The sequence below is a fragment of the Taudactylus pleione genome, unplaced genomic scaffold (genome assembly GCF_031769625.1).
Source record: "Taudactylus pleione unplaced genomic scaffold, aTauple2 ptg000251l, whole genome shotgun sequence".
NCBI classification, from domain to species: domain Eukaryota; kingdom Metazoa; phylum Chordata; class Amphibia; order Anura; family Myobatrachidae; genus Taudactylus; species Taudactylus pleione.
In genome coordinates, this window is record NW_028284653.1 from 9,058,286 (window position 1) to 9,082,793 (window position 24,508).

The 24,508-nt window shown below is 42.7% G+C and overlaps 1 protein-coding gene across 2 annotated transcripts in view; it reads right to left on the reverse strand.

Annotated features, from left to right (window-relative positions):
- Positions 1 to 6,769: 6,769 nt before the first annotated feature.
- Positions 6,770 to 24,508, reverse strand: part of LHFPL3 (LHFPL tetraspan subfamily member 3) — a 66,237-nt gene continuing 48,498 nt past the window's right edge. For both annotated transcript variants that reach the window (XM_088480240.1, XM_088480239.1), the window contains one exon: positions 6,770 to 9,281. In XM_088480240.1, coding sequence (XP_088336366.1) covers positions 9,265 to 9,281 — 17 coding nt within the window. In that variant the 3' untranslated portion in view covers positions 6,770 to 9,264. The remainder of the gene's footprint in view (positions 9,282 to 24,508) is intronic.

The following is a 24,508-nucleotide window of genomic DNA, read 5'->3' on the forward strand; positions in this document are numbered from 1 at the left end:
TCTTCATGTACACAGAAATATGTACATGGACAATCGATGATCTCCAATTACCAATAATTGGAGATCATCATAACATAGCTCTAACATATTAAAAATCTTGAGTCAAATATCAATATTGAACCCGATAGAATAGATCAATCAGTAAAAGCCCCTTACATAACAATATGGCTCAAATTGGGAGACTAGAGCCATCTCTAATAAATCCAGACGATACATCAGGGAAATACTCCAATGGGAAACTATATCTAGCCATAAGCTGATAGCCCAGATAGACTCGGGCATGTGAGTAAACCAACAAGGTACAGAAGATAGTAGATGACCCACTACAAACTAAGGATAAGGAAGAGAGCGAATCATAATGATAAAACTGTATTATTAAATTAACTTAACAGTGTACCAAGGAGGGATAAATGTACACATGTGTGCATACACCTATATACATATATGTGTATACACCTATATACATATATGTGTATATACACATATGCACAGACGTACACACACATACACATAAAATCTGCATGCTTACTAATCACCTGCCTGATACATTTCCTATGAGCTAATTTAGCAGTGCTGATTACCTATTTATAATAACCATATTGTGTTTGTATTTGTGTCCTTTTGTTTTTTTTGTTGTTAATCTCATTTTAAAGTATTAAACTTTTTCACATATATTGATGCGTCATTCCCATGTCTCAACCTAAATATCAGAGCGCAGTTTTTTTCTTCTCTTGGTGACTAAACAAGTAGTGTCAGTCAACTGAAAATGGTCACAAGTAGAAACATCGCATAACATTAGAAACCATCGCTTTTTTAAACCAATGTTTTTAGGATCAAACAATGTTTTGTAATTAATGTTAAAAACATTGGTACTACCAATGTTTTCTTTCAATGACTCACCCCTTTTAAGGTACCCACAATGATCATGAAAACTTCTGTACCTCCCTCCCATCTGCCCACACCACAAACCCTCCAATCAGGTCCACATACACTGAAGTGTCAAAAGTCATGGGATAGATGCCTAGGATCGGGTAGGACCCCCTCTAGTTGGCGAAGTGCAGCAACTCGATGTGGCATCGATTCCACAAGTGGAAAGAAGACCTCTGAAGAGATGTTGAACCATGCTGTTTGGATAGCTGATATTTGTAGGTGCAGAATCTTGGGTGCGAATGGACCACTCCTCCACATCCCATAAATGCTTGATTGTGCTCATGTTGGGTGAACGTGGTACTCCTTGAAATGATTCTGGACAATTTGGGACCCATGACACGGTTCATTATCCTACTGGAATATTCCATTGTTGTGGGGGTACTTGAAGGGCTGCAAATGGTCATCAAGCAATACAATGTAGTGGTTACCGGTCAATGATGTGTTCAGGCAGACCAGTGGACCCAACCCATACCACGTGAACATACCCCACAAAATTATGGAACCACCAACAGCCTGCACAGTGCCTTGCTGACAAATGGGGTCCATGGCCTCTTGGGGACTGTGCCACACCCGAACCCTACCATCAGCCCTAAACAACTGGAACTGTGACTCATCGAACCACACCACATATTGCCAGTCTTCCAGGGTCCAATAGCGACGTTTCAAGCCCAAGTGAGGTGCTGTGTCCGGTGTCATAGTGGTAACAGGGGTACTCTGGTGGGTCTTCTGCTCCCATATCCCATGGAAGCTAAAGAACGCTGCAGTGACTTGCTGGATATGCCTAATACCTCCTGCATCAAATGTGGATCTGATTTGAGACAGTGTCAGTTGTCTGTTATCTGTCCACTGACAATTCTGGCCAGTTGCTGCTTGTCATGATCATTAAGCACCTGTGTTCGGCCACTGTGCTCTCCACGATGGGTGTTAATGATTTCCATGAGGTATTCCTCCCCAAGTATTTCTCTCTCTCAATCCACACATGGCTTACAGGGAAAAGGTACTTGAAACTGATAGCTTTGAGGGTAATTATGTAATATTGGAATGTGTTTGTGGTAGATCACATACCATAAGGCTGTGATGCTTTGGTTTGTGTAATTATGCATTAGTCTATATGTGTAAGTCAGTAGTGATTGGTGTTAGCTGCAGTACATGCTGTAATAATTATAGATATTGTAATAGGCTCATATGCAGGGGTGTATCTACCAGTGCTCGAAGTGGGAATTTAGAGGTAGGGTTATGGAGATTTGACTCTCCCACCCCCCCCACCTCACTCCCCTCTCTTACCCCCCACTTCTCCCTGCCTGAACCCCCTCTTTCATCCCCTGCTATTCTCTCTAACAGAATCACCCTGCAAGCCCCACTCTCTGATCCCCTCTTACCTGCTATGCTGCATCTAGAACTGAGCCGGGGCCCGGGAGCATTGGGTCCCTGCTGCACTGCAGTATAGTCACCCCCGGAAGCCAGCCAATCCCAGGTCGCTGGACTAACTCATCTGCAAAAGAAGGGGATGATTTTGAAATTCGGCGCCAGCCGTGAGCCAATGAGAAGCTGCCACTTGGCAGCTTCTCATTGGCTGGGGCTCTGTGAGCCACAAATGGTTGGCTGTCAGTGCCGTTGCTTAATACTGGAATACAGCCGAGACCTGAAACTCCCGGCTCCGTGCCAGCGCCCCTGCCAACAGAGCTGTGTCCCCAGCGGGACACCTCTCCACACGCTGCTGTTCCAGCGCTGGGATCTATACTCGATCCTAGCGCTGGTACATTTTCTGCAGCTAAAATGAAGTGGCAGCTGGAAGTGACGGTATATCATACCGCCGTATACCGCCCCACTTCGACCACTGGTATCTACTCATTGGCCAGGATGGCACTCGCCAGGGGCGCCGGCCGAAGGGGGGCGCCGTCTGGCAGTGACCCCAGCAACCAATGGGTGGACTACCCCAGAGGCTTGAACTACTCCCCCGGGCCCCACAAGTGTAGGGCAGACCTCAGTGACAGCGGTCTGCCCTACACAGTAACAAACACACAGCCACCAGCGGCGGCATGTGTATTTGTTTATAGCAGCCAGCCAATGACAGTCAGACAGACTCTCATTGGCTGCTGCATCGTCCATGGAGGGAGGCGGCTGGTGCTCACTCATGAGCTCCGCCTTCCAGCTCCCCCCGGTATGACATCTCTCCCATCCTACAGTGCAGAGCGAGAGCAAGCCCGGAGGAGTGGACAGCAGCGGACGTCGGCAGGAGCAGGGATCAGGTAAGTTGCTTTTCTTTTGCTCTTTTCCTGTTTTTTTTTCTGGCACAGCACAGGGGGGGGGGGAGTGTGGGTACTAGGGGGCACTGTATAGGGGGTGGCCGCTACTGGGGACACTTTATGGGGGGGGGCACTGTTTAGGGGGGCCACTACTGGGGGCCCGTTATGGGGGGCATGGCCGCTATTGGGCGCACTGTATAGGAGGGACCACTACTGAAGGCATGTTGTGGGTGGGCTACTGGGGGCACTGTATAGAAGTACTACTGGGGGCAATGCATAAGGAGGACCACTACTGAAGGCACTGCTAAGGGTGGACTACTACTGGGGGAACTGCATAGAGGGGACTACTACAGGGGGCACTGCATAGAGGGAACTACTACTGGGGGCACTTCCTGAAATTATGGGGGGAGGGGGCCGCCAGTCCATTACCTTGCCAGGGGTGCTTGGATCCCTAGATACACCCCTGATCATATGTATTGTACACTGTTTGATGGATACCCCCCTTAGGCCTTGAACCATGTGCTTGATTCAATAAGGGTTGTGAATTACTTGCTATATTATGATAGGGTTGTAATAAACTATCATAGTTATAATCCTAGGCTTTAATATTGCATAGTTCAAATAGGTTTGTTATCATGAGATGAATTTGGAATGGTGTCTGTAGTTTGTTAAAATGGCCACCACCATGTGGCTTAAACAAATGAATCTATGCTATCCTCCTCCTCCCCTACCCCCATTGAATCATGTGTTGAACAATAGCACGGCCTGGGAAGCATAGGTTTGTGAATACTGGCTGTATTCGGGTAGGATTGCATGGCATGCAGGGGCGGATTGGCCACAGACTTCAGCGGGAACTTTGCCGGTGGGTAGATGGCTCAAGGGGCTGCTGCCTGTAGATTTTGTATTTTTACATACATATATTAAGTTTTTCCTTCCTCTGGACCAGTTCTGACTTACTACTGCACTTCACTCTGCTCCCACATCACTATTAATCCCTCTGTAACCCCCTCACTCACTCTGCTCCCTCATCACTCCTATCCCCCTGGAATCCCCTCACTCTGCTCCCCCATTACTGCTAAGCTCCCTGTAATCTTCTCACTCACTCTGCTCTCCCCACCACTGCACATACCCCTGTGATCCCCTCTCTCACTCTGCTCCCACAATCACTGCTAGTACCAATGTAACCCCCTCACTCACTCACAATCACTGCTAGTCCCCATGTAACCCCCTCACTCACTCTGCTCCCCCTATCACTACACATCCCCCTGAAATCCCTTCTCTGCTCCCACAGTCACTGCTAGTCCTCCTGTAAATCCCCTAACTCACTCTGCTCCCCCATCACTTCACATGCCCCTGTAAATCCCCTCACTCACTCTGCTCCCCCATCACTTCACATGCCCCTGTAAATCCCCTAACTCACTCTGCTCCCCATCACTTCACATGCCCCTGTAAATCCCCTCACTCACTCTGCTCCCCCATCACTTCACATGCCCCTGTAAATCCCCTCACTCACTCTGCTCCCCCATCACTTCACATGCCCCTGTAAATCCTCTAACTCACTCTGCTCCCCCATCACTTCACATGCCCCTGTAAATCCCCTCACTCTGCTCCCCCATCACTTCACATGCCCCTGTAAATCCTCCACTCACTCTGCTCCCCATCACTTCACATGCCCCTGTAAATCCTCCACTCACTCTGCTCCCCATCGCTTCACATGCCCCTGTAAACCCCTCACTCATTCTGCTCCACCCATCACTGCACATCCCCCTGTAAACCCCTCACTCTGCTCCCATCACTGCACATCCCCTGTAATCCCCTCACTCTGCTCCCATCACTGCACACCCCCTGTAATCCCCTCACTCTGCTCCCATCGCTGCACACCCCCATGTAACCTCCTCACTCCCTCTGCTCCCACAATCGCTGCTAGTCCACTTATAACCCCCTTCACTCAGTCTGCTAGTCCCCTTGTAACCCCCACACTCACTCCCCCCATCACTGAACACATACATCTAGGGACACCAGCAACATGAAAGATCCCCACATTACCATCAGCCATTGTGGATCGACAGAAATGGAGTGGCAGTGAACAGCAGCTGGCTGTGATCAGTCACACCACAGGATAACCTAGGTAAAGGTAGGGTCAAATTTCTTTTCCAGGTCACAAGTGTTTGGTCACTAAATCATTCACCATAGGAGCTAGAACACTGATTTTTTTTGTGTTGTCTATGTTTAGCATTTTTGAGTATTTTAGGTCTTATTTTTAGTACTCTCATACAGCTTGCATTTAGCAGTTAATTTCATTGCTTTTCTTCATGGTTTTCAGTCACACACAGCACTATCCTTTGTTACTACTTTACTATGTCTATTCTAATTGAAATAGGGAGAAGCTCTTCCTCCTCTCGCCCAAACATTCCTTGGAGAACCAGCCCTTCCACAAAGGTATCAAACCAGAATGAGGCGCAGTGCTGTATAGGCACTGCCCTGAGCGCCATCAAAATCCAATATCCAGGCAAGGCTCTATGGTTCCTGGAGAAGGCCCATTAGTTGTTCTCAATGGATAAGCCGGATTTGTCCCCTGCAGGTTCCCACACAGCCTGGCAGACACAGACCACGGATAGGGTGCTGCTTCTTGGGAATCTCATGCATATGTTGGACAATAACTGGGCATGTAGAGACCGAGCAGCTGGAGGATTCTAATATATATTTTATGGTGCCCTGTGGGTTGCGGTCTGTCCTATATGGCAATTAATGGATGGGGAGAGGTTACTTTATGGTGAACATTAGTATGCATTTTATGGCAGTCACTAAAATGTTGTTTTTACTTTATGGCAGTCCCTTAGATACTTTGTCCTGTATGACAGTCAATGTGATGCTGTGTGTTTTGTATGGTAGTCACTAAGATGCTGTCTGTCCTGTATGGCGGTCACTGGGATGCTATCTGTCCTGTACTGGAGTCTCACACAGATGCTGCCTTTATTGTATTGTGGTCACATGTATAATCTCTGTATTGTATTGTTTTTAGGGCAAGAGATTTGATAACCCCACCAAGGTTTCTATATAGACCTGCCTACAGTTTATTTGACTCCGCCTATTTGAGGCCACTTTCAGAAAATTTTCCAGGGCCACTTTAAGTTCCCAATCTGCCCCTGGTGGTATGTGTTGTATGAAGATGGAATTGTTGGATATTAGAATCAGCTTATATGTATTATACAATGTTATCGTTTATGCATTCTGGAATACTATATAATGCAGTGTTTGCCTGAAAATATTACACAGTTGTGGTGTGTGAGAATGGTGCCCCTTTTACCAAAAATATCTTCAAAGGTGAGATGATTTCCACATCTCACTAACAGATATCGTATCTGCAAGAGCATTAAAGATAAGTTTCCCAATTACCATGTTTTGTTAGCAATCGGCATACGATATCCTATTTGCATATTTATAATCGTATTGCAAGGATCTTAAGAGTTAAATCTGCAGGTACAAATTACAATGCAACCACAGCATAGATGGCTCTTGGAGACAAAAATATTTTTATTTAAAACAAAACTGCATTAAAAAAAAAAAAAAAAATTACCATGACAATATGTGAATAATTTGTAAACAATTTATTTCAGCAAAACTACTGAACGAGAATTGGCACATATTCTATTATATACGAACGGATTTAATGTATTGTCAAGAATCACATATGTATAGGCTATATTCAAAATGCTGGTACAATATGTTCCAACAGAAATTTAATTTGCTAGTGCAATACAAATTGCATTTAAGACTGTCCTATCCTCATGTGTTAGGCTTTATCTGGCATAAATACTCTACTACAGAAGCGCTTTTTCCTCTAAAAATGCACATATGTAGTAGATATTATAGCCATGCCTTATGAATGACATGGTAGGCCTATATTCCAGATAATTTACTTTCAAACTCATATTTACAGGTAATTGCTCTGCCTTCAAACAGAAATTCCTAAATTTACATTAGAATAGAGATTGAATATAAATTGGAAAAAAAATTATGGCATGTTAAAAGGTAGCCAGATCAACACTGTAGATTACAAATACTGTAAGTAAATTAATTTAAACACTGCCTTCTTTATCCTATAAAAGTTTTGCTCGTAGTTTTAGTTAATTGGAAACCCTGAAATTTACTCCGCTTTGACACTAAAAAAACAAAAAATCGCCAATGTATTTTTAAAGGAAGAGAAATAGAATACAGTAGATGTTGACATGGTGGCATTAAGGGACATTGTGGCATTTCATACCAAGCCACTTTTGCTAGCACCATTCGAACAAAAGGATTTTATATGATTTATACATCCCCTCTAAGGACAGTCTTGTACAATCATGTGTAGGCTAATACACCAATATGTTATTTTATAAGAATACCACTGAGAAACATAAGGCAGCAAATCCAGACAGTTATTTTTAAAGGGGATATAAACGCCATTGTACTTTATAATATCCATAGGGTCTACACAGGTAGTGAAAAAATAGGAATGATATAATCGCTAACCTCTGCAAGTACGTGATAACATCACCAGTCAACGATTATTACCATATAATTTACAGGAGATTATAACAGTACAATCTTTAATCTCTTTATTATAAATAAACTATATACAATACCACTGTAAGTATCTAAGAACACAGAACATCACCATTTTACAATCAGGGCTCCTCAAATAGAAGCCACAGAAATTATACTTTGGGGGATCAAAATTAGCCATATCTGAGTACTTTGCCACTTAGATTTATTAAACACTTTCTCCCATAATGAAACTGGCAGCTATATGAATAATCCACTAAGATCAATGCTTAATATTACTTACATGTAAGAACTGCAGACACTGGTTTAAAAAAATAAATAAATACAAATATATATATATATATATTTATTTTTTTTTCACCTTGGCTAGTCTTGATAAATGCATGTTTTCACATTAAGACTAGAGAAACATTCAAAGAACTTGAAATCTAATCTGTAACTTGTTCATATGCTAAAAAATCAGAAGTTTCTATTTTAGCTGCAAAGTTAAATCTATAACCCATCACAAGGTACATTTACTCTAACAAAAGACACAGGGTCCATAAGGGAAGAGCCATCCACTTGATATTACAATGTCTTCACACTGTCCCACTTCCACAATGGAGATTGGTAAAACACCATTATAGGCTTTTGGTTCACATACAAGATAGCATTTTTGTACTATTTGTTAATAGAAATTAGATCTTGCGTTGTGGTGTGATACAAATTCTGAAGCAAGGGGTATCAATAATAAAATAGATGAGATGGGAATCCATTGTGATGTAAAATCTCATTACAGTGATCTATAGTATATTTTGCAGCAAACAGTATTACATTTATACTCTATCCATTGTTTGTTATGATGCACAGACCTAAAATGGGGGTAAGTTGTCTATAGCAAATACAATCTTTTTTAAGTTCTGGTAGTACAAACAGACACACATCTACCTTATGACAATTGGTATCTATTGTGTAAACACATTTTAATTGTCTTGTATGATGCAGAATTATGCTGATAATCCATAAAATCTATCTAAATATAGCAGTGTCTTTATTACTAAAGGCATTATGTTCCCAGATAATGTGCACATATATAAATGGGCTAATATAAAAGTCTGTACTACTAAAACAATGCAAGCTATGTTTAAATTAAAATGTGTACAATATACAAGTTTAGAACAATGATTATAAAGAAATTGGGGAGAATGGCAGTCCATTTTAAAAGGGATGGACAGTTTTACATTTAATTTGCAATAATAATTCTAGGAACTATCTGGCAGAACCAGGTGTAGGACTTTTGAACAATATATTAAAAGTAGCTATTTATGACTCTACCCAATCACTGCATTGTAGTCTGAGGCACACATGAATCGTTAGAGATGTATAAAATGTAGAAGAGATGAAAAATAATCTAAATCGGTTCAGAGAAGAATATTCTTCTATTCTAAGATTATTTTGTCAAATATTTTCTTAAACGTCTTCTTGGTACAGTACATTGAACTCTTCATATATAATGATGGCATACAAAATCATTTCCATGTATCCATGTGCTTGTCGGTGATCAATAATTTAGCAGAACTATAGAGAAAGGAAAAAAAAAAATAATTTATTACAAAACAAAACCTGATGTAAGAAACATTTACTAAATAAAATACATCCATTGTTCTAGTTACCAGAATAAAATATGGACATTACAATGAAGTGCATCAATTTATGCAAAAACAGCAGTCATACAAAAGGAATTCTGCGAATAAACCCAATGGATCTCATAGCCATCCCAATTTTGTCAGGACTAACCCGTAATAGGCACATTCACCCAAATTGCATGAGGCAATTCCCCTGCCACACGCAGTAGCATGAAATGCCTTCACTGCATACACAAAAAATTATATTCTTAGGTTTAACATGCCCATTGTAAGGTAATCAATTCCCCTGGTATACCATGTCCACCCTCCTATCCCAATTCATTATCTCCAAAAGTAGGGAGACAAGGATTTAGCAAAGGACAAAAAGCCCTACTGCCAGCTAAGTTTTTTTTCACTTTGCCCTAATACCATCAGGGAGGCGGCTGATTGGCTCCAAATTTATTCTGCAGCAGGACAAGGACCCCAAACATACAGCCAATGTCATTAAGAACTATATTCAGCGTAAAGAAGAACAAGGAGTCCTGGAAGTGATGATATGGCCCCCACAGAGCTTTAATCTCAACATCATCTGGTCTGTCTGGGACTACATGAAGAGACAGAAGGATTTGAACGATTACCTCCTAGAAGGCCACAGAAGGCTGAAACGCATTTGGGCATTACATATTCCCCACCCACGGCAAGAACTCTCTCAAACCCAAAGACGTTATTCCAACCACATTCCCGATCAGCAGCACACCACTAATGCGACATGATATACCCGGAAGCATGGCAAAGACAGAACAGCGGCACCAGAACAAAGATGACATCGTAGACAGGAGTGGAGCGCAACTGAGTCAATGGTAAGTGCAATTGGAACAGTGTCTCTGTAAGGGATGGAACACCCGGCAACAGGCTTCTTGGAGCCCAAACCGAGGTTGTCACCCCTAAGGTCACTGTCCACCGCTTCCGTAGCAGTCACTCCGAGGGCGGCCCTATATGGGTGTGCCATAAGAATCCCGACCTGCAGGTAGTGAGACCCAATCCGGAGCATCACACACCCACTACCTTCCATACTCTACCCACAGTACCACACAGAAAAAAAAAAGACCAACACCTTTATGTGCACAAACTTTATTCCACATTCTTTACAGTAGCCAGAGTAGCGGGACGCCACACTGTCACATTTCTGGAAAATCAATTATTGAATATACCTATACTTTGGTCTGCAATATTGGGAACATACATCTGAATAACCAGTTGGCAAACTATCAAAGCATACAGATCTTTTTTGATCATTGTATGGAACATTATTGATATTTTTATCCTTTATCTTCATTTGTATTTACTAATTTTTTACTCTCTGTCTATTTGAAGTAAATATCATTATTAATAATATCCATTGGTCCTGATATTTTATACATCATTATTATATCAATATGTAATTGGTACATACCGCCATATACAAATCAAACAATAAAATTATTACACCTGATTTCCATAATTATCACAATAGGCCAAGCGCTGCACCAAATTTACCTTTACTATGTTTGGAACAACCTCCCTGCCGAGTTCCTTCAAAAACTGTGTGCAAGTATACCTAGAAGAACTGATGCCGTTTTGAAGGCAAAGGGTGGTCACACGAAAAATTTATTTGATTTAGATCTCTCTTCTGTTCATTTACTTTGCACTTTGTTAATTGATCAAAAATAAGTGTTAAGTTTATTTTTTAAAGAATTCTTACTTTGCAGCATTTGTCTCTCTCTCTCTCTCTCTATATATATATATATATATACACACACACACACACACACACACACACACACACACACACACACACACACACACACACACACACACACACACACACACACACACAGAGTCAGGTGCATAAATATTGGGACATTGACAGAATTTTAATATTTTGGCCTTTATTCACCACCACAATGGCTTTGAAATGAAACAAACAAGATGTGCTTTAACTGCAGACTTTCAGATTTAATTTGAGGGTAATTACATCCAAATCAGGTGAACGGTGTAGGAATTACAATGGTTTCTATATGTGCCTCCCACTTTTTAAGGGGCCAAAAGTAATGGGACAAACTAAACAATCCTAAATCTAACTTTCACTTTTTAATACTTTGTTGCAAATCCTTTGCAGGTAATTACAGCCTGAAGTCTGGAACGCATAGACATCACCAGACGCTGGGTTTCATCCCTGGTGATGCTCTGCCAGGCCTCTACTGCAAATGTCTTCAGTTCCTGCTTATTCTTGGGGCATTTTCCCTTCATTTTTGTCTTCTTCAAGTGAAATGCATGCTCAATCGGATTCAGGGCAGGGGATTGACTTGGCCATTGCATAACATTCCACTTTTTAGCCTTAAAAAACTCTTTGGTTGCTTTTGCAGTATGTTTCGGGTCATTGCCATCTGCACTGTGAAGCGCCGTCCAATGAGTTCTGAAGCATTTGACTGATAATATTGCCCGAAACACTTCAGAATTCATTCTGCTGCTTTTGTCAGCAGTCACATCATCAATAAATACAAGGGAACCAGTTCCATTGGCAGCCATACATGCCCACACCATGACACTACCACCACCACGCTTCACTGATGAGGTGGTATGTTTTGGATCATGAGCAGTTCCTTTCCTTCTCCATACTCTTCTCTTCCCATCACTCTGGTACAGGTTGATCTATGTCTCATCTGTCCATAGGATGTTGTTCCAGAACTGTAATGGCTTTTTTAGATGTTGTTTGGCAAACTCTAATCTGGTCTTCCTGTTTTTGTGGCTCACCAATGGTTAACATCTTGTGGTGAACCCTCTATATTCACTCTTGTGAAGTCTTCTCTTGATTGTTGACTTTGACACATATACACCTACCTCCCTCCTGGAGAGTGTTCTTGATTTGGCCAACTGTTGTGAAGGGGTTTTACTTCACCAGGGAAATAATTCTTCTGTCATCCACCACAGTTGTTTTCCATGGTCTTCCGGGTCTTTTGGTGTTGCTGAGCTCTCCAGTGCGTTCTTTCTTTTTAAGAATGTTCCAAACAGTTGATTTGGCCACACCTAATGTTTTTGCTATCTCTCTGATGGGTTTGTTTTGATTTTTCTGCCTAATGATGGCTTGCTTCACTGATAGTGACAGCTCTTTGGATCTCATATTGAGAGTCGACAGCAACTGATTCCAAATGCAAATGTCACACCTAGAATCATCTCCAGACCTTTTACCTGCTTAATTGATAATGAAATAACGAGGGAATAGCCCACACCTGTCCATGAAATAGCTTTTGAGTTGATAGTCCCATTACTTTTGGGCCCTTAAAAAGTGGGAGGCACATATAGAAACCGTTGTAATTCCTACACCGTTCACCTGATTTGGATGTAATTACCCTCAAATGAAATCTGAATGTCTGCAGGTAAAGCACATCTTGTTTGTTTCATTTCAAAGCTATTGTGGTGGTGAATAGAGGCCAAAATATGAAAATTATGTCAATGTCCCAATATTTATGCACCTGACTGTAGGTGGTGGGAGGGGCTATAGATTAGTACAGGACCTTAGAGGCATTAACAAAGTTGTTGAAAGCCAGTTCCCCGTAGTGCCCAATCCAGCTGTCATCCTCATGCAGATTCCACCATGTGCTACTCATTTCACTGTCATTGATTTATGTTCTGCTTCTTCTCTGTCCCTCTTCACCCTGACTATCAATATCTATTTGTATTCTCCTACGGAGGGGTACAATATACATGGACACGATTTCCCCAGGGCTTCATAGATAGCCCCAGTATTTTCTCCCAGGCCTTGCACGACTGTTTGCAATCTTTTCAACCAAGCAATGGGTCTGTTCTTATTCAATATGTAGATGATTTGTTGTTGTGCTATAATTCGTTTATTGCATGTTTAAATGATAATAAACTGTTGTTGCTTCATCTTTCACAAACAGAGCACAAGGTTGCAAAGGACAAATTACAGCCATGCTAGACTAGGGTCAAATACTTGGGACACTGTCTAACCCAGGGGCTAAGACACTTGACAACGGACAGATTTCAGACCATACAGACCATGACACTGCCGCAAACCAAGCAGCAGATCCGTACCTTCTTGGGGATGTGTGGATACTGCAGGACGTGGATCCCAGGTTTTTCTATTTTGGCATTACCACTGCAGGACTTAGTTTCATCCGCAAAACCCGACTGTGTCATACACACTGAGGAAACAGAGCAGGCTTTCCTTAACCTTAAGGATAGTCTGACAAAAGCACCTGCCTTGGGAATACCAGATTATGAAAAACCCTTTGAATTATATTGTACTGAAACTGATGGTTGCGCAGCAGGTGTCCTCACACAGAAACATGGTGACGCTAGCAGACACTGTGGCAGGATCACTCCCGACATGTTTAAGAAGTGTAGCTGCAACTGCTCTTCTGGTAAACATGAGCGAGGACGTAGTATTAGGGCATGATACAACTGTCTATACACCACATGCAGTATCTGCTTTGTTGAATTCAGCCCAAACCAGACATGTCTCTTCAGCAAGGTTCACAAAATGGGAACTAGCTCTGATAGCACCTGCAAACATCACCATTAAACGGTGCAATACGTTAAATCCAGCAACGTACTTACCATATGTCCCTCAGGATGCACAAAGAGTGGAAGGTGAGTTTCTGGTTGGAGGTGAGTTTTGTAGGTATACTGACACACATGATTGTATGGAATATTTGAATCAGACCTTTACTGCAACACCAGACATACGTGACACACCATTGGAAGATGTAGATTTGACGTTTTACATGGATGGGAGTTGTCATCGACAGACAGACACAGGAAAACTATGCACAGGTTATGCTGTTGTAGTGGACAAGGATATCATAGAGGCTGAACCACTTGGTCCACCTCACTCAGCCCAGGTGGCTGAACTAGTGGCATTAAGGAGAGCGTGTGAGTTAGCAGAATGTAAATCAGCTAAAATATACACTGACTCAAGGTACGCCTTAGGGGTAGTACATGATTTTGGGGCTCTTTGGCGTCTTAGGAACTTTATGATAGCAGCAGGCACACCAGTAGCACATTCACAGCACATAAAAGGACTTCTGACAGAAATACAGTTACCAAAGGCAGTAGCTGTCATCAAATGCAAAGCCCACACATGCGAAGAAGACCCAGTGTCAATGGGCAATAACAGAGCAGATGAAGCTGCTAAATGGGCAGCAGGGTCAAATGTAAAAATACCAACTAACAAAGTGATGGTCTTCCAGACAATAGACACACAGAAATTAATTGAAATGCAAGATTTGTGTTTTCTACAGGAAAAGGCGGTCTGGAGATCGAAGGGATGTGGTCAAGAGTCATCTGGACTCTGGAGGGATGGACAAGGTAGGCCTCTTGCTTCCAGGGCATACTACCCAAGCCTGGCTGAGGCAGCGCACGGTCTGACTCACCTGGGAAAAGAAGGTATGTGCAAGTTGGTCAGAGCATATTGGTGTGCACCAGGCTTTTCTTCTCAAGCTGGAAGAAGGGCAAAGTCCTGTCTGACTTGTTTGAGGAAATATGTCGGGAAGACAATACCAACCGAGCCATCCCATATCCCGCCGACAGATGGATCTTTTCAGGTAATACAAATTGACTTCATCCAATTACCACCTTGCAGGAATCTCAAGTATGTATTAGTTTGTACTGATGTATTTTGTAATTGGGTAGAGGCATTTCCAGCTGCCACTAATACTGCTGTTTTTACGGCTAAAATGATTGTTCAGGAGTTCGTATGCAGATACGGTATCCCTAGAATCATAGAAAGTATTAGGGGTACTCATTTCACTGGTGATGTTTTCCAGAACATGTGTAAACTTATGGGAATCAATAGTAAACTTCACACCCCCTACCGACCACAAGCCAGTGCGAAGGTGGAGAGAGTGAAGATGTCCATTAAGAATAAACTGAGTAAGATCATGGCTGAAACTGGATTAGGATGGCCAGAAGCCTTACCGCTAGTCCTCCATAGCATCAGAACCACTCCCAGACCTCCTCTTAATCTGTCCCCCTTTGAGATACTGTTTGGAAGGCAACCTCATTTGATTATAAGACCACAGGATGATTTGAAGAGTAATAATGAGGTTACTGTGCAATATCTTATAAAAATGAGCAGACAATTGAAACAGCAGCAACAGAAATTGAAAATGCTGTTACCTGGTATGCCAGAAACAAACTGACATGATGTTGAACCTGGAGAATATTTTATGATCTGAAATTTGTTATGCTCAGGTTGTTTAACAGACCAGTGGGAAGGTCCTTACCAGGTGTTGATGACAAGTACCACATCTTTGAAGGTAGCAGAAAGATATACCTGGGTCCATTCCACTCACTGTAGAAAGGTCAACCACCCGAAGGAGGTACAAGGCGAAGTTGAGACAGACAACGTGAACCTGTCGATTGCAAACCTGTTCCGGGAGGACTAGAGACTGCAGTGAAAACACCTGAGCCAGAGACGTGTGCAGACTGCTATCCCAGCAATGGAGTGGCGATTTGTTTCTCTTTCTTGTTCCAGGGTTCTTCTCTGTTCGGAGAGGGAGGCCGATAGTGATGTCGATAGAGTGAAATCGGAGAAAGTGATAGAACGATCAGGGCAACATATGGTCAAACTCAGTTCAGGGATTATTAAGAGATCGGTTAGCCATGGAACTCGGAGACAGTGTGAGGAGCTATTGTCTGAGGAATATTGTATCTGTGAGTACTGTGGATCCCTAGTTGATGAGAAATGCATCAAACGATGCCAGTCAAAGAGTAATCTGTATTTGGGCGGGCATCCTTTAGAGGATTACCATTCCTTAGTGGGTAAGGTCTTAAACCAGACTGAATGTTAGGTATGCACTCACGTGCCTCAGGGACAACATAATGTAGGATTAGTACCATTCCCGTTAAATTTCTCTGAGGGCCTTGAATAACAGGGAGGGAGGTCCATAGATGGGAAGTATAACATCACGAGGTCCCCTATATTAAAGCTCCACCAATACTCCATAGATCGGTCTTTGCTGTATCTAAAAACATATCATACATAGAAATTGAATTGGGAAGCCGACTTATTGGATCAGACAATGGCTCGCCACACCAGTAGTGATGAACCCCAGAGACAAGGACATAGGAGCAGACCGAATGTGGTATCTATTGGAAAAGTTTCTATGGGTTATTGTCGAAAAGTTATTCAGGCTGAATGTGTCCTGAGCAGATGAGGACAATAGGCATAGGTAGTTTTGTCAAAACTTTATGTGATATTGTGCAGAATCATAAAATACCTTATGTCCTCCCAGATAATGTATACTATGTTTGTGGAAGGACTTATTCTTGGTTATCTCCGAGTTCCAAGGGTTTATGTTTTATAGGCAAATTGTTCCCAGAGGTAATGACCCTTACACATGATGAAACGATTGGTATCAATAAAACCGCACCACCTCCATACATACACATGTAGTATGAACATCGTGACAAAAGAAATATGATCCCTGGTGAAGAACATATGGCCACACAGTTGATTAGTGAAACGACTGGTTTCCAAATTTTGGTAGCATTAGATCCCACCAGGATCACTCTGGGAACTTTAAATTTTAGATACATCCAAGACCTGGCTAAATTAATAGACAACATCACCGAGATGTGTGATGACACTTTCAGGTATACGGGTAAGGAGCTACAGGCTTATAAAAAGGAATTGGTACAGCATAGGCTAGTGTTAAACTACCTGACATCTATTACTGGTGGATATTGTGTGACTTTAGCCACCCAATTTGGTGTCAAGTGTTGCATGTACATCACCAATAATACTAATGACCCAAAGAGGTGATTGACCGGAGAATAGATGAAATCCTACAACTGAAATGGGAACTTCGGAAGGACCATACTTCCTTGTATGAGACTGAGGTAAAAGGTAGAGAAATGGTTCTCGTGGTTAAACCCTATAAAATGGTTCTCCGGTCTGGGCCAGTGGGTCCAGGAAATGATTGCTAGTGTAGGAAAGCTCCTTATTCTTATACTTGTTGTCATTTTAGTAATTGGTTTATGTGTCAGATGTGTTCCTACTGTGTTGAAGTGTGGAAAATGTACCACCAAGGTAAACAGTGAAAATTAACTAAGGTTGATAAAGAACTGCATTACAATCCTGAAATTGAATGTACCATCAGATAATGAAATGTGAATAGGCCAAGTCAGAAATAATAAAATGTATTGTAAATGTTCCGTTAAACATCATACATAATGTAGTCTCAATTCTCCCAAACTTCCTTTATAGGTTAGATGAGGTCCCACATCCTACCAATGGTCCCGTATCGATCCACTGAGTGCGTATAAGGGTTGTTTTACTCTTTCCTGAGGCGCACTATTGACGGTTCAATGACCAAATTGTGTCATACCGTATAGAACATTAGATAATTTATGTCTGACTAAATAGAGTAAGAATAGAATATGATAGTTATGTTTGCTATCAAAGGGTGGACTGTCAAAGTCAAATAATTGGGTATGATCGCTTTACATTTATTATCTGACGATATAGTCGTCTATAGTCTGATGATGAGTTACTTGGATGCTACTTTGCATCGGTGCAATCCAATGCGCAGAAATGCGAACGCACACATGTATTCACATACACACATATGCGAATTTCCACACACAGACGCACATATGCAAACGCATACATATAAAATGGTTCCCACACATTATAGTTAATGACCACAGTTATTAAAGGTATTGTTAGCTAATAATTATGATGTAAGATGTACTTAATGGAGAGCTAAGGTTCAGAATACAGTGGACAGGTCATGTTTGGTATCATACTATATCTCTGTTTATTTTGAGACATCCGTTTCTATCGGCAAAGTTGCATCATGCGTCTGCTAGTTATGGATGATAGGGAGTTATTGAGTAGAATGTTATTACTAGTATGCAGTGTTGTAGCCAGTTTTAACCAGTTCTTCGGCGGGAAGCTACATAATGTGACCGTTGGAAGACTGAGCCAAACCCCTGATGACACCGTATGAACTGACCAATGACCAGATTGACCAGAAGCAAGAACCAATGAAAACCTGTTAATTTGTCCCTTTGTTAACTCTGAAACCTGTAAAAGGTATATAGGCTTGTGTCCTGACCCCAGTGTTCAGACATCTTCTTTGCGACCGCAGACTTCTGGACCGAATGACTGTATACTGGGACCAGTGCGCAAGTGTATGTATCGGCTGTACTATTTCATTGCTTTTTACTCTAATTGTTAAACTTACATAGTGTTACCCCTTTTTACATAATAACATTTGTGCTTTGGAACCATATGATTAGACTGGAAAGCAATTATTTCTAAAGCGACATGCACCGCAAATTAGCGACTGAACGGCATTCATAGTATTATAACCCTTACCCTATCCCTCTCCCTAACCCACCCCTCCCACAACCTAACCCTCCCCCTAGGGCCTAACACTTCGTGTCAGTCAGGAAGCCATTATCAGTATTGTGACTGCCGGCATCCTGACTACATCTTAAGGCTTCTTCACACATGTACTGGGAAAATATCTAAACACATGTTTTAGGTGCCTCTTTCACTTTCCATGTACTTTTTATGCATTGGGTTCCCCCCTCCAATATAATCCACTCTCTAGTGGGTGTTCGTGGCACAATCATTGCTTCTTGCAGTACGATGACGATAGATTCAATTATGAACCAAGCACGATGTGGGTGTAATTTTTATATTTTTTACCATATTCATATAGGTTCATGATAAGTGATCTTGTATCCCCTACTAAAACAGAATGATAGGATATTTGATAAAACAAGATTTGCATGTCTGTATATGTCCGAGAGGAACAGAATTCAGTGAGCAATCCCCATTATACTTAAATCATAAGGAAACTGCAATTCAGGCAGGTGAGTGTCTGCCGGGTCCTAGGAGCTCTCTGCAACTACCTTAACCCCTGCACTGCTGGGTGGGTTTACCAGAACCAAAGCTTTTTTTAATTTATTTTTAACCCCGAAGCCTTTACCTCTTGCATGAGAGGCTCAAAGAGCGCTGGGAAGGTTTGCTGCCCTTACTTTTATTCAGAGGGTGGTCAGCCACGTGGAACTACAACTCCCAACACAAACAGCAAAGTACCCCATGGGGGGGCGTGGCCTGGCAGCCAAGCAGAGAGGACACATTTTGCTGCAGCTCCTCTGAAGCCCCACTAAATGGGCAATAATCAGCAGTCCCAGTGGTTTCAGGGGGCTTTATCTGATACCCCCGGTCTCCAGATATCTTGCTGAGCCCCACTGTGTGCCTCGAGAACGAGCGCCGGCTCCGGCGTCATTGCGGCCTACCACACTTCCAGAGGCCTGGGACTCGATTTTGGAGCCCCGTGGATCGAGTCGCCGCGCTGCAGCCGGGCGCTTTCACGGCCTTCCTGACCTTCCGCTGGGCTCTGCTGGAGACATGGGGACAGGCGCTGGGATAATTTAGACCCCCAGGACCCTCTGAGGGCACATCTCACCGTAGCCGCGAAATGCGGGGCGCCGCCATTTTGGAAACAGACCCTGAGACATACCTGCACCCAGGATCAAGCTGGACGTTAGGGTGAGTATTCATCCCATCCAAAAACGACAGAGTCTGACTGACATCCTGCCACTCCTCATTTGTGCAATACAGCAGTATATGAATGAATCATCAACCTTGCACCTGTTGTCACTACAAAGATCCTAAATTTTACCTCTACTAAATGCAATTTTCTCTTCACACCACAACTGCAAAGGAAGAATTAACTAACTATTTAAATTCTTACGCCATCTCCATCCATATGTAGGTCAAAGGGGAAAACACAGGGCTGTTCTCTGACTTACTACTCGATGTGATTTGATGTCTGTGTGACGCCAGGCCGCAGGGAGTCACCGTAGGCGGGATCCTCACCTTTGTAACATATCTACAACCTGATGTCGCTAACTTTGACCTAAGCTACTATTTACGGAACTTTTCCCTGATGCTACATTATGGTCAAAAATAAAAAACCACCTCAAAAAGGCAACACACCTCAACCAAAGAGGCCTCATTCTCAGGCAGACTTGAGACCATTTCTACATACCACTCCGGCCAAAGTCACAGCAGATCCTACAACGCCCAGCCTCCCTTCCTCCCCAAAAATCCCCACAATGTCCCTATTTCAAGACGACCAACTTCAAACGTCCTCTAAAAAGGATAGAGATCCTCAGGATATTCTTTCCTTCATGAAGACCCTACCCACGAAACAGGATCTTCAAGACACCATCCAACAGGAACTTGCTGTTGTCCGACAAGACATATCGCAGATTTATGAGCGAGTTACTCTCCTGGAGGATCATCAAGACTCCACAGATGTTTGCTTAGCCTCCTTGAAAGATATGATTTCAGCCCAAACAAAAGAAATTTGCGCTATAAACCTAAGGATGACAGATCTTGACAACAGGGGACGGAGGAATAATGTACGCATTAGAGGTCTACCAGAAGACGTCACCCAATCTAGCTGTCAGGGTTCAGCCTAGGATCGGCCTCTCTAACCTCCTTGCCGGCTTCCCCTGACTTCCTTGCGGTCAGACGTCTGGTGCAGTGATGGATGTGGGGCTGAGTATTCTGCCTTAGGAGCTTTTTGCGAGCTTCCATGGTCGGCTGTGTGTGCTGGGGATCGGAGTTCCCATCATGGGCGCCGCCATGACAGTTCTTCTCATGTGACAGTACTCCTAACCTATGGTAGCATGATTTCAGTCAGCTGATGCTGTGCTCCAGTAATCTGCTACCCCTGGGTATAAATCCGCCTCCAGAACTCCAGGAAGTTGCTGTTCAACTTCTTCTCTGTTCCAGTGATACCAGCGTTGCTCTGTGCTAATCTTTCAGAGAGTTACTTCAGCCTGTTCACAGTTCTCCAGTTTCCAGTATTAGCTTCCAAGCTATTCTTAGTCTGAGAGTAGTTCTCTCCCAGTATCCAGACTGTTTTGTTTTCTATGTCTGTGTCTTTGTATATGTGCTGCTAGTATTGCAGCTTCCTTGTGTCACTGAGGTGTCAGATTACCTGCTGGTATTTATTAGCTCACAGCTGGACCTCCCAGCACATATCTGTGTCAATCTGCCCTGTGTCTTGTCAGTGCAAATCTGCACTTGCATTCACTCTCCTAGTGTATGCCTGACTTCTCTTTGTGTCTTGTCTCTGCCAATCATTTCCAGCATTGCCATATATTCCCTGAGTCCACTCTGCTCTTGTCTGTGCAATCTCCAGTATATGTCTGTGTTCTTTGCTCAGTGTCTTGTCTCTGGTAATCAGCTCCAATCATTTCCAGCATTCCCATATATTCCCTGAGTCCACTCTGCTCTTGCCTTTGCAATCCCCAGTATTTGTCTGTGTTTTTCTGCATACTTAACTGTTTCCAGTCCATGCCTGTGTTATAGCATTCAGTTCCATTTCCAGAGCTCATTCATTCCATTCACCTCCAGTGCTATTGCATTCATTATAGTTTCCGGTCTTCTGCCATTCCCAGGTACCTGTCCAGAGGGCCGCGACCTGCTCACTTGGTGCAGCTGAAAACCAAATCCCAATTGGAGGGGTCACTGGAGAAAACCACCAAGTGAGTTAGACTCCGCGCCTCTGGGCAGGTCTAGCCAAACCTGGGTTTGGCCGCAACTAGGAGACCTAGTCTAGTCACTCCCCTAGTCACCCGAACCCCTCGGCTCACCGTCCTCAACAGAGGAATTCTTGCACTGGATCGTGACACTAGACTAACAGATGCACTTACAAAAATATTTAAGGAAATTCTGGGAAATGACCCGAATGAACGCATAACCTTTGATAGGGCACACCGAGCTTTGAAACCAAGAGGTCTCCCAGCTGACCGTCCTCGCGATGTCATCTGTCGCCTACACTATTATGCACAGAAAGATGAAATTATACGTAAGGCAAGACAGTTGGATGGAGTCGATTTCAATGGTGCAGTAATCCAAATTTTCCAAGATCTGTCCTGGCACACACTTCAACTTCAACAGCGCAAATCCCTAAAACCTGTTACTGATGAACTTTGCAAGCGCCAACTGAAATATCCATGGGGCTTCCCCTTCAACCTCCAAGTATCTTCGGCCGGGAAAATACACTCCCTATCCTCGTTTTCTGATCTGCCTTCATTTTGTTCCAGTCTCGGTCTGCCAAAGCTTGATATCCCCAACTGATAATTCGAGCTACCTGCATTACAACTTCCTCAAAGACCTGAGAATAACCCTCCTTGGAAGGAAGTTCACAGCCCCAAGAGAAGATTTCAAGCTTCACCACCTTCATTGACTGCAAATGTTACCTGATTGATCTTATCTGCTTTTGGACTGGGTTCCTCTTTCGCCAATAGCTGGTGAGATCCATCTAATTACTAATTTTATTGATTGCTAAGTTTTTGCCATATCTATCAGTCTAGTTTATTTCAGGATTACTGGACAGTTACTATTTTCTCACCAAACCATCAGATTACTATTTTTTATATCTTTGCAATATTAGGTGTTGTTTTTTCTATATTGCGATATGCAATGTTAAGTGTTTACATGTTGTGATTATGGTATTGTATATTTCTCAACTAATTCCCTCCGTGGTGACTCCCTAACCCCACACCCGCCCTTGGCATATATGCCTATTGGAATTCTGGCTTCCTAGGGTGCCAGTTTTTCCACAGCGGGTTTTACCTTGTTCTCACAATTCCCTTTTTCCCCTTCCCCTCTCATTTTATGTATTCACTTCTTATTAATTGGTTTTGTATGTTTTTTTTTTCTATTGACCATTTTGAGGGCTAGAGTATATTTGTCCTTCTATGGCCTCCATGACTTGCCCAGGTACAATTAAAATATACTCGATTAATGCTCGGGGCGTCAATATACCCGAGAAAAGATCTACTTTATTAAGGTCCTTATGGGCTGACAGAGTAGATGTTGCACTAATACAGGAAACCCACTTTAGAATTTCTCCCCGTAGCCCTTCCCTTACCAACCATCGTTTCCCACTAGCTTATTACTGCAACACCCCGGACAGTAAATCTAAGGGAGTAGCGATTCTTTTCTCAAAAAACCTACAAGTGAACGAAATCTCTGTCCATAAACCTGCCCCGGGCAGGATACTCCTATTAAATTGTAAGATACATAATCAACTTTATACTTTTATTGTAGTATATGCTCCCAATCAAGATCAAGCTTCCTTTTTTCAGCTTCATCTTTTAAAGCTTGAAACTCTATGTTCGGGGATAGTAATATTGGGGGGGGGACTTCAACTGGACTCTTGACCCAACCCTCGATATCTCGACCAATACCCCCCCGATATTCCACACAGAAATATAGTAGGGTTAGGAAAATATTTCACGATCTCCAGCTGGCTGACTCCTGGAGGGTCTCTCACCTGACAGACCGGGATTATTCATTCTATTCCCACCCCCACCAAACATACACACGACTAGATTATCTATTTTTAAGCCACAGACATCTTCCTCTCCTTTTAGAAGCCTCGATCGGCTCAATTACCTGGTCGGACCATGCCCACGTATCAATAACTCTCTCAGTTTTGCATCAATCTCCTAGTCAGTGGACGTGGCGCCTGAATGAATCTTTGTTGCAGGACACTAATAGAGGGAGGACAAACAAAACTCTGATTGACTATTTCTCCATGAATGACACCGATGATGTCTCCAAAATGACCTTATGGGAAGCTCACAAGTGCGTCTTGCGAGGCAAGATCATCCAATTAGGCTCCCTAATGAAAAAACAAAGATTGCAACGTATAGCGAGTCTGTTGCAATTGATTCAATCCTTAGAATCCTCACATAAGTCCACAAAGTCTGAATCGGAGTATGTCGAACTGACAGAGGCCAGAGCGCAGCTGAAAAAACTGCTGTTAAGGCCCAGCTTTCTCTTCGTAGATGTAAACGTAAATACTACCAATGGGGAAACAAACCAGGGCGTTTGCTTGCACAGGCACTTCGGTCTCAGAGGGCAAATTAGTTTATTAGTTCTATGAAAGATGAAACTGGTTCTCTTCAGTTTAAAACCCCAGAAATTGCCTGCTGTTTTAAAAAATATTACACAACTTTATACAATTTAAGTAAAACTTCTAAAATAACAAACCCTGCTTCCTGTTTATTGCAAGCTAAAGAATATCTGAAGGCAGTAACTTACCCCACGCTCACACTTTCTGATTGCGA